The sequence below is a fragment of the Myotis brandtii genome, unplaced genomic scaffold (assembly GCF_000412655.1).
Source record: "Myotis brandtii unplaced genomic scaffold, ASM41265v1 scaffold566, whole genome shotgun sequence".
Lineage (NCBI taxonomy): Eukaryota > Metazoa > Chordata > Mammalia > Chiroptera > Vespertilionidae > Myotis > Myotis brandtii.
In genome coordinates this window covers 556,286-567,608 of record NW_005370110.1, presented here as the reverse complement: position 1 = coordinate 567,608, position 11,323 = coordinate 556,286, and the positions used below count along the sequence as shown (strand labels likewise).

The window sequence follows — 11,323 nt, the reverse complement described above, 5'->3', positions numbered from 1 at the left end:
CTAACAGATAGATGCCTGCGCTCCCAGGGGCCTGCACTCCAGGGGGCACCAGGCCCTCCTGGTTAGAGGCCTGGCTTGATGCCCATCCTTGGACGGGCGGAGGGTCTAGCTGTACAGGAGACACCTGAGGCTGGAAGGAGGACTGCCCTTCCTTGAGCCTCAGTGTCCCCATGGGGCTGGTCTGGAGACCTCGGATCCTCTTTAGCTTTGACCTTCTCGAAGTGTGAGGCAGTCTGCCACTCACCCATCTCCGGGGGGACGTGGGGACACGTTAGACGCCGAGGACTCTTCCACACATTCCGGTTTCTGGCTGGGGGTGTGGGCACCCGTGGGAGCATCAGGAGGACCTCTCTCCTTCTCACCCCCCTGCACATCCTCTCGCTGCCCTGGACGAGAGAGCACACAGGAGATGCATGCGTGGAAACACGCCGCCAGCCCCTCCCCTCCTCCCACGGGTGGTTCTGGGGTTCTTTCTAAGGGCTATGCTGACTCCTTGCTCTTTAGTGTGCACGGAACCTGTGCTTCCTGGGACCGCAGTTCAGAGCTTCTGTGCACAGCGTCTCCTCGTCAGCTTCCCAGGCCTCTGAGGGGCCCATTCATTCACTCCTCAGTGTGTGCTGGGGGAGGGGGTGGGGCAGAGGGGCTCCAGGTGCTTTGTTCCTGCCCTCAGGTGGCCCACGCCATCCGGCCCCTCGGGGCTCTGGGACAAGGAAACACACTCCTCGTTCAGGGTGGAAGGCACCATATCGGGGAGCTACACCGCGGGTGCTTCCCTCTGGACGGTCCCCATGTGCCCTGGGCCTCTCAGGAGGGAGCTCAAGAAGCACCTTCTTTGCTTGCTGTGTGGCTGCATGGCTGCCTGTGGGGTATGAAATGAAACTATATGATCCCGGTGCCGCCAGCTGCCAGAGCGTGAGGGACACGGACCAGCACATCTCTGCCTCCCCCAGAGCGTGCCAGCGCCCCAGCCCTGCCGGGCCCTTCATCGGAGGAACTTTGCAGGGAGCCTTGTTTTAGAGCGGCCCCTTCCCCAGGAATCCTCCCTGCATCTCCCTGCGTCCTAAGAGCAGGTCTGTGCACCCTGCCCCGCTGCCCCTGTTCTGACTCGGAGATGCGTGCGTTCGGTCGCTCATCCTCACCTCCCCATCCTCCCTGCGCCTCCTTCAGGACCTCCCTGTCTCCTTCACGAAGTAGCAGGGATGCCCTTCCGTCAGGGATGATGGTGCTTTGCAAAATGCTTTTAAGCCAATGTTTCCATCAGCTTCTTAGAGTAACCACGGGTCATCAGGGCAGGAAGCCCTAGTGCCATTTTGCAGATGACAAAAGATTGGCCATATGTCCAGGTTCCCTCTGCAGTACGAGGTCATGAGGAGGCCAGAGCTCAGGGCTTTGGAGGCCAAGCCCCTGCCTGTCCGATTTTAGCCACCCCCTTCTCAGCCCCGCCTCCACGGTCCCCTCTCTCGCCCCCCCAGCCTTTCCCCAGACGTCCCCACGCTGGAGGTGCTGGAGCGGGAGCTGGCCTGGCTGAAGGAGCACCTGTCCCAGCTGGGCTCCCCTGTGGTGTTTTGTCACAACGACCTGCTCTGCAAGAACATCATCTACGACAGCACTAAAGGTGAGGCTGCGTCAGCCCGGGCGGGCCGGCAGGGTTCTGCTCCCAAGGCTGGTCCCGGGACAAGCACAGGAGACTTTTCACTTAGATCTTAAGTTCATTTGTAGGAGAGAAATGGAAAAGGAAGCAAATTCCCACTTAGAAAAGTCTGTGCCAGGAAAGGGCTCACCGGCAGGGTGTGTGGAGGGAGGTCTTTCATGTCAGGGCGCCCGAGCGACACCCCCCACAATGCTTTGGGCTTCCCATGCCTTCTCGGCTGTTTCAAGCCTTCCGGTGGCCTGACCTGAGCTTCCCCCAGGGAACCCTTTTGCTTTATTTTTATTATTATTTTTAAATATATATTTTTATTTCAGAGAAAGGGACAGGGAGAGAGAGGTAGAAACAGCAATGATGAGAGAGAATCATTGATCAGCTGCCTCCTGCACACACCCCCACCCCCACTGGGGACCGAGCCTGCAACCCAGGCATGTGCCCTTGACCCGAATCGAACCTGGGACCCTTCAGTCCGCAGGCCAACGCTCTATCCACTGAGCCAAACCGGCGAGGGCAGGAGCCCTCTGGTTTAAATCTGGCCCTCGACCATGCTGAGGACAGATGTCTTTACATGGGGAGAGCCCCAGGGACTAGCTCTGTGAGAGGGACAGCTGGAGTGGGGGAGGGCAGGTGGACAGATGGACAGACAGAAGGAAGCAGCTGAAGAATGCTGCTGAAGAGGTTGGGTGAGGCCAGCTTGCTGCGAGGCCAGCACAGGAGTGGTGAACTGTGCACAGCGTGACCGGGCTTGTCCAGGTCTCCAGGGCCGACCTCCGCGCTTCTCTACCCCACAGGTCACGTACGGTTCATTGACTATGAATATGCCGGCTACAACTACCAAGCTTTTGACATTGGCAACCATTTCAATGAGTTTGCAGGTGAGAGGGGCGTTGCTCTTTGGCCTTCGTCCAACATTCCCTCTGTATGTTGGCTGGCCAGGTCAGGGAGAGAATGAGAGGGGTCCTGTACTTGGGGGTGGAGCCTAGATAGCCCCTGTCCTCCGAAATATCCCAGCTCGGGGCAGGGAGGTGGATGAGGAGACACAGCCTGCATTGGAGAGCGCCAAGTCTCCTGGGGGAGGCAGGACCCACCTACACAGAGCACACCTGTGGCCAATCTGGCAGTTTGGTACAAAGTAGGAAGACATGCCCACGTAGGATCCCTGGCTTGGCATGTGACTTAGAAAAAGACCCCTTTCTCTGGGTACATGCAGCCCTCGCCAGCTGGGCCAGCACAGGACACCCTCAGCCTCGACTCATCCCCTTGCCCAAGCTCCTTTCTGCCCAGTGCAACCTGCAGGCTTGTAGACGAGGGCCCAGCAGTCAGGTAAGGAGCAGAACAAGCCGTAAGCAGCTACTTGCCTGGGGGCATTATGAAAAGAACCTCGTTGCAACTAGTTAAAGTATGTCCTCTGCAGCTTGGCTCCCTGACTGTAAATCCTGGCTCTGGTGCTTACTGCCTGACCCTTGCCTTCTCTGTACCTCTGTAGAATGGAGATAAAACACTAGGACCTGCTTCATAGTATCCATATGAGACACACACACACATACAAGTACGGCACATACTAAGCAGATATTAGCACTGGCTGCTGATACCAGGACGGGAAGCCTTCTGCAGCCCGGAGACTGGAGCAGGACTGGATGGTGGATGCAGAAGTGTTTCCTGGGAGTAGGCAGTGTGTACACAGAATCAGTGTGTAGGGAAGCAGGGTGATTGTGTCCAGCTTGAGAGCTTGTTAAAAAACAATTCCGTAGGGTGAAAAGCTACTCCCTGACACTGGGGTTGAGGGACACCCCAGGATGGCAGTGTGAGGTGCTCAGCAGCCCCTGAGGCTTAGGATAAGCCTCACCTGGCCCAGCTTCAGCCACTCCGCAGCCCAATCTAGGCCAATCACGACCCTTCTGGAACCCCAGCTGACCAGGTCTGTTGGCCTATCAAGTGCCAATTATACCTGACGGTATGACTCCCAGGCACCAGAGGCTCAGCTGGGCAGAGCAGCTGAACTGTGGGGGCAGCACGAGCTGAGGCTGGCATCTGCAGGGCACTGGGGCCGTGCATGCTCAGCTGCCAGGCCCACTGGCCTTTCCAGAAGGGATCATTCTTAAGCATGTTAAGTCTTCTCACCCACCACACAGAGCGAAGTCCAGCTGGAATTTCTCCCAAAAGGGCAGATTGCATCCTGCTCCTAAGTTGAGAATGAAGGAGGAGGACTGAGCATGGGGGAGGGAGGGCCAAGGAGGAGAGTGGGAGCTGGGGAGAGGGACCTCCAGGGTTCGTGGGAACCAGGGGGCCTGTTACTGGGAGCTGGAAATCGGTGTTCCCACCCTGAACCCACCTCTAACCAGCTGCCTGACCTTGAGCAAATGTCTTCTCTCTGGGCCTTAGTTTCTGCATCTGCACAAGGAGATTCCTCCTAGCCATGCTCTTGGGGCCCTGGGCGACTGAGTGTGTTTCTCCAGAAACCTAAGGAAAGCGAGGGAAGGAAAGAAGAGGGAGGAAGAGACCGGGGAAGGTGGTCCTATCCTAATTCTGTCTTAAATAAACTGCTGCTTTCTGTGCCAGCTCTAAAGCCCAGGCCTCTGCCACTGTGCCCAGGATGTGCCCAGGTGCTGGGCTGGCAGCTTGAGGACTCAAGGAAGGGCAGGCCAGAAGGGATGGAGGCCACCCAGTCCTGGCTGTTCCCCAGTCGCCTGGAGAATTGGGTGGGGGCAGGTGCCTTGGAACCTGTTGTGAACACTGTCCGTGATGTTTAAGTAGCTGGCCCACAGGAAGCAGCGTTTGAGTCACACAGAGCCCTTCGTTTGGGAGAGATTTGGGCCCATGAGAGGAAAGGGCTTGTCCGAGGTTAACTGGAGGTCAGCATCGGACCTAAGACAGCTGAGCCCTGACCCAGTGCTGTGCCCCAAACGCGACATCGTGTTATATAGGGCACGGGGGAGACAGTGGTGCTAAGGGGGTCCCCATCATGCCCAGGACTATCCCTTGCCCCTCAACCAATCTGCTTCTCTCAGTGCCCCCGGATGGGGTGAGGAAGGGCAGGCCAGAAGGGATGGAGGCCACCCAGTCCTGGCTGTTCCCCAGTCGCCTGGAGAATTGGGTGGGGGCAGGTGCCTTGGAACCTGTTGTGAACACTGTCCGTGATGTTTAAGTAGCTGGCCCACAGGAAGCAGCGTTTGAGTCACACAGAGCCCTTCGTTTGCAACGGAGAGATTTGGGCCCATGAGAGGAAAGGGCTTGTCCGAGGTTAACTGGAGGTCAGCACTGGACCTAAGACAGCTGAGCCCTGACTTAGTGCTGTGCCCCAAACTCGACATCGTGTTATATAGGGCACGGGGGAGACTGTGGTGCTAAGGGGGTCCCCATCACGCCCAGGACTATCCCTTGCCCCTCAACCAGTCTGCTTCTCTCAGTGCCCCAGATGGGGTGGGGGTCGACCCTCTACACATTACAGGCAACCAGCAGGCTGCATTCCTAGGCCCCGCCCAGCGAAGCAGGGAACACCTGAGCTGGAGGAGGCCCCAGGTGAGCCATCTTCCAGCCGCTTCTGTGACGCCACTTCCCTCTCACCAGGTGTGAATGAAGTTGATTACTGCCTCTACCCTTCGAGGGAGACCCAGCTACAGTGGCTGCGCTACTACCTGCAGGCACAGAAGGGGATGGCCGTGACCTCCAGCGAGGTGCAGCGGCTCTACGTGCAGGTCAACAAGTTTGCCCTGGTGAGTGCCTGTGGCTTGGGGGCTGGCAGGGAGCAGGGCAGGGCGGAGCCAGGAGGGGGGACAGGGACCCACCCCCAGCTCCTGCCTCTCACAGCCTCGTGGTGGAGGAAACAGAGCCAGGGCCAGGTGTGAGGTCCCGGGGAACCCTACCCTAGAGGTGAGATCGAGGAAGAGCCCTCTTAGGCACCCCCATAATACTAAGGTGCCCTGCCCCTGCTTCCCCCACCCCCTCAAGTCTAGGTTCTCCCTTTTCTGGAAACTACTTCCAGGAAATCTCAGCTTCCTATTTTAGCAGTTCTCTCACTTGGACCAGAAGTCCTAACCTTAATCCTTCTAGTCCTAACTAGAAGTGTCTAACCTTAATCTTTCATGCTACAGTTAAACACACCCCTTCTTTTCTATAGCCTTTGGAGGAGATAGAGAATGAGTGTTAGCTCTAATCCTCCTTGTTAGCGTCCTCGGACCCACCCCCAGCTCCTGCCTCTCACAGCCTCGTGGTGGAGGAAACAGAGCCAGGGCCAGGTGTGAGGTCCCGGGGAACCCTACCCTAGAGGTGAGATCGAGGAAGAGCCCTCTTAGGCACCCCCATAATACTAAGGTGCCCTGTTCCCTGCTTCCCCCACCCCCTCAAGTCTAGGTTCTCCCTTTCCTGGAAACTGCTTCCAGGAAATCTCAGCTTCCTATGTTAGCAGTTCTCTCACTTGGACCAGAAGTCCTTTCTAGTGTCTAACCTTAGTCTTTCATGCTACAGTTAAACACACCCCTTCTTTTCTATAGCCTTTGGAGGAGATAGAGAATGAGTGTTAGCTCTAATCCTCCTTGTTAGCGTCCTCTGCTGACTCAGAGCTCGGTAAGGCTTTCCCGTCAGGCTCTTCCTGCTCCGATTACTGTGCTGTCGGTGCTTGACCCATGTGCCACTTACTCGGGGTCATGGTTCCTGCCAGGTATCCACTGGTGTGTGCCCAGGAGCATGCTAACTAGTCTTACTAGTGTCAGCCATGCGTAAGCAAGTAAGTCAGCTGCCCCGAATTTCACAATCCACCGAAGAGCTGAAGTGAAATCTGTGCTTACCTGGGAGTTCAGCTGCCCTTTCTGCCCTCACGGCACAAAGCTGGTTCTCCTCCAGGCTCTTCCTCCTGGCTTGTTTCCCTCAATGCCTTTCTCTTGCTACAGTTTCTAGTGGTCACTCATACTTGCGAATTGGCCTACGCCCCCTTTAAATCCTGAAAAAGGCAGAAAGTGGAGGGAGGTACTGGATAGTCAACCCCAGAGCAAGCAGGACTTGGGCCGGGGTGGGGGACCCCAGCAGGGAAAGTACTGGTGTCACCGCTGTTCGTTGGGGGGCAACCGGAAGCTTGGCTCTCTGGCTTCCTGAACCTGGGGTGACCTGGGCCCCTGGGCGCCTCTGGCTCTGGGGGAAACCGTTGAAAGCGCAGTGCCCAGATTCTGGCTTCTTATTCCCACATCTACACTCATTTTCCAGCTCGACCACCTCCTGATAGAAGGTAGGGAAAGGTCACTTTAAGGGGTCGTCTAGCAGACCTGGCCTTGATGGCCATGTGGCTGGGGCACTAGCCCCCACCCCCTCCTGGACCTGTTGGCCTTGAAGCCTTGAGGAGGAGCTGCCCTGGCGGGGACGCCAGGGGTAACCTCTGTGTGGGCCGGGAGCACCATCTCGCCGACCCCCCGAGGGGGTTGGGGGGAGAACCGACTCTGCTTGCCTTCTGCTAGAGGGAGTGGAGTCCCCAAACACCACCTGGTGACCTCGCCGTGTCCCTGCCAGCGTCCTGGCTCTGTGTTTGCCAGAGAGACTGCGCCCCTTGTGTACCCGGGGTCAGGGACGGGCTTGGGAGGATGATGAGCCACCCTCTGCTCTGTTTGCAGGCATCTCACTTCTTCTGGGCGCTCTGGGCCCTCATCCAGAACCAGTTCTCCACCATCGACTTCGATTTCCTCAGGTGAGACTCGGGGCCGGGGGGAGGGCAGCGGGGGGAGGAAGCTGAGGGTGTGGGGGCAAAGGACAGCCCAAATGGAACGTCCAGAGTTCACGCCTCTGCTAACGTGTCCCCACCAGCCAGCCAGGGCCAGGGGTCAGTGCTCCGGGGGAGGTCAGCAGCAGGTGCAGCTCTAGAAGGAGCCTGGATTTCATGCACCTGCCCGGCCTGCCTGGCGGGCGATTACACTTTCCCTGCCTCCTCCTGCAGCTCTAGGGCCCTGGCCACGGGGCTGGTGGGGAATGGGATGGTTGCAAATCAGTCTGAAAGGTCATGAGCCCAGCCGTCATTCCTTAGCAGAGGGGTCAGCGTTCCCGAGTGACTTGCTGAGGCCACTGGGTGGTTTCATGCTTGCTGTGGGGGCTGTCAGACCCCACTCCTCCTTCAGTGGCCCCCGGGGACACGCTGCAGGCTGTACCGACACTACTCCGATACAGACTCCACGGGGGTGGGGGTGGGGGGGTTACATCATGTGGGTACATATGCCCCTAAGGGCCAGGAATCACTTTGTTCTTCATTCTGGTCCAGTCTCCTCACCTGTCTCCTCCCCATCCATCCTGGTTTCAAAGTGTCCACAGCCATTAGAGGTAGGCGGTCAAAAGCACAATGAGCCACAGCACCATCAGGATGGCTACTCTCAGATAAACAGAACATAAGTGTTGGCAAGGACGCGGAGAAACGTGCTGTCCGTGCAACGACTGTGGGAAACGATACTGTTCTTCCTCAACAATTAAAGTGGCTGTGTGACCCAGCAAGCTCACTGCTGGGGAGAAGGGGTGAAATCAGGGGCTCAAAGGGGTACCTTGACGCCCATGTTCGCGGCAGCATTTTTCACAATAGCCAAGAGTAGAAGCACCCCATGCCCATCGATGGATGAATGGGTCAACAAAATGTGGTGAATTCATGCACTAGAACATTATTCAGCCTTAAAAAGGAGATCACATCACATGCTACCATATGAATGGACCTGTGCTAAGTGAAATAAGCCAGTTACAAACACAGAAACTGTAGGATCCCACTCTATGGGATAACTTCACAGGAACAGAAAGTAGAGTGGTGGTGCCAGGGGCTGGGGCGGGGACAGGGAGAGTTGCCGTTGGAGGGGTATAGAGTGTCAGTTTTGTAAAATGAAGTCCTCGAGATCTGTTGCTCAACAGTATGAATGCACTTAACATTGCTGAACTGTAAAACATCAAAAATGACCTTGTTGGAGAAGAGTAGGTTTAGTCTGTGCTGAGAAGAAAGTAAAATTATAATTGAAGTGAAAAAAAAGTCAGCCTGGGCTGGGGCGACCTGCACAGACCTGGGTGGGCTGCGCTGGGGAGCAGCTGTGTGAGCCCCCAGCACGGCTCCCCTCCTCACCCCAGCTCCCTTCTGTCTTCGGCAGGTACGCAGTGATCCGATTCAACCAGTACTTCAAAGTGAAGCCTCAGGTGTCCGCCTTGGAGATGCCAAAGTGACCCGCGCCCCCCTCCCTCCCCTCCCCATCTGCCTGGCAGGCTGGTTCTCCGGGACTGGGCTCTGTTCTGGGGTCTGCACCCTCGGACAAGGTGGGCGAGGGGCCAGGTGGGTATCCGGGGAGAAGGCTGCCAGCCCCTCGTGGGCGCTGCTGTGACTACATTCTCTTGTTTGGAGGCGCTGATGGACCTAGCTCTGGGGGTCCCTTTGACCTGGCCAGACCTGGGGCGGCGGGGGGAGTGCCTGCAGCAACCAGAACTCAGACCACAGCCACCCCTGGGAAGCCAGCGTTCTCAGCCCCAGGCCAGGCTGGAGTCTGGGCTGCCTTAGCGGTGTCTTCGACCCCCCTGGCTTGGGGAGGGGGACAGTTGGGAGGGTCCTTTCTACCTCCAGTGCCCTGAGCCTGCAGCCACCTCCCACAGGCCCCATGTGGGAGGTGTGGAGCCCAAACCAGCACCATGCCAACTCTGACAGGTGGATGTACATATTTTGGGGGGGGTGGGTGGGAGGGAGGGTTCTAGAAGGGTTGGAGACCTCCCTAGCAACTGCCTCATCTGCGATCGTTCTCCGAGCCAGATCCAATCAAATAGCCCCTCCCCAAACCTCAGTCCAGGGGCTCGTCCTGTGCCCTCTGCTCTGCGCTGTCCCTCTGCAGCCTGCTGGGAGGAAGGCCAGGGAGCGCCAACGTGCTGGGCCTCCAGAGCCCGGCTCTACTTCCTGCTGTGGCTTGGCCAGAGGGGAAGGGCCAGCAGCCTTGTTCCTCCCCCTGCCTCCCCGGGATCGGTCTCTCCATGGCCACCCACTTGGGGTGGACTAGTGGGAGTCAAGGAGCAGGCCCGGGCCCAGGGCTCTCCTGGCAGGCTGCAGCCTGGGCAGGATCTGGCTGAAGGTGCCGACATCATTGTCTGACTCTCAGCAGTCTCCACCTCCTTTCCGCCCTAGCAGCCTGGGCCCAAAAAGTAATTCATTTGTAAATTATCTTGATTTTTCTGCATTAAAATGGCCATTCTGGACCACTCTGTGTCTGAGTGCAGCTGAGGAGGCTTTGACTGGAGGGTGTGGTTAATATGCCTGTGGTGGGGAGGGGGAGTGTTCCAGCCCCCCTGGGGTCCCCTCAGGTAAGCCAGGTGTCCCCTGCACTGGATGCACCTGGTCTACCTGGCCCTGGCTCCTGGTTTGGGGTAGATCTGGGCAGGGCTGGTGGTTTCTGCCTTTGACCATCTTGCTAGACTCAGTTGGCTCTGGGAGGATGTGGACTCCTAGAGCATGGCTTTACCCAGAGGTTGAACCAGTGGGACACTGAGGGTAGTGGACCACTTCTACCGTGGTCCTCCGGCTCTGCTCTGCCTGGAACCAATCTGTCACTTTCAGGAGGTTAGAGGGAAGGGAGGCAGGAGCTCCAGGTGAGCTGGGGTGCCGGTCTCAGCAGCCCAGATTGCTAGGGCTGCCCTCCCAAGACTGGGCAGCAGTGCCTCCAGGCACCCCCCCCAAAAGTGCCCTTAGGGGCAGTATTGGCCCCTGTCAGGTGGACTCTGGCTGTTTGGCTTTTGCCTGCAGAAGTGCCAGGGTTCCATGGCAACTGCTGAGCTGAGCTGGCCTGCAGCCGGAACTGCCTCCAAGGTCCCGGTGACCCGCTGTGGCTGGGCCCCAGTGGGCAGCAGGACTGAGCCTAGGGGTGCCAGCGGCACAGGGGTGGTGCCAGGTCTGGGCAGGGCAGGCCCTGAGGGTTCTCTGTGGGGTGGTCAGGTGGTCATGGTGTAGCCCTCCTGTGGACTGAATGGCAGTGCCCGCTCTCTGTTCCTCTCAGATCCACCTCCGGAGCTGAGGGCAGGAATGACCATCCTCCCGGGCCTTGATGCCATAGTGTCGGAGATGGTGTTGCAGTGATGAGCAGGGAATGGCTGGTCCAGGGACCCCCAGGTACCGTTCTGGCCCCTACGGCCCCTGGTCACCACACTCACGAGGGTGTTAACCTGCAGGCACCATCCTACTTCTTTGGAAAAGCATCCTTATTCCTCAATTCTCCAGGGAAGAGGGCAGGTGGGGCAGGCAGGGCGGGTGAGAGTTTAGGCCAGCGGTTCTCAACCTGTGGGTCGCGACCCCTTTGGCGGTCGAACGACCCTTTCACAGGGGTCGCCTAAGACCATCCTGCATATCAGATATTTACATTACAATTCATAACAGTAGCAACATTACAGTTATGAAGTAGCAATGACAATAATTTTATGGTTGGGGGTCATCACAACATGAGGAACTGTATTTAAAGGGCCAGAAGGTTGAGAACCACTGGTTTAGGCACATCCGTCCCCCCACAAGCCTTGGAGTCCCACCATCACTCCAGACCAGCAGCACCCGGGCCACCTTTTAGACCCAGCAGGCACTGCGGACAAAGCATGCCTGGGCAGGGCTCATCTGCTGGGCTCGGACCCTTGGCCTGGGCAGGGGGAAGTGGAGGCAGAGAATGAGCTTGTAACCCAGCCTCCCTGGTCATGATTCAGGACACTCTGTTC

General features: G+C 57.8%; 1 protein-coding gene across 2 annotated transcripts in view; it reads left to right on the top strand.

The window, feature by feature from the left end:
• Positions 1–9,829, top strand: part of ETNK2 (ethanolamine kinase 2) — an 18,308-nt gene extending 8,479 nt beyond the window's left edge. For both annotated transcript variants that reach the window (XM_005878583.2, XM_014549675.1), the window contains 5 exons: positions 1,473–1,615; positions 2,440–2,523; positions 5,216–5,361; positions 7,246–7,319; positions 8,743–9,829. In XM_005878583.2, the coding sequence (XP_005878645.2) occupies positions 1,473–1,615; positions 2,440–2,523; positions 5,216–5,361; positions 7,246–7,319; positions 8,743–8,815 (520 nt within the window). In that variant the 3' untranslated portion in view covers positions 8,816–9,829. The remainder of the gene's footprint in view (positions 1–1,472; positions 1,616–2,439; positions 2,524–5,215; positions 5,362–7,245; positions 7,320–8,742) is intronic.
• The last annotated feature ends 1,494 nt before the right edge of the window (positions 9,830–11,323 follow it).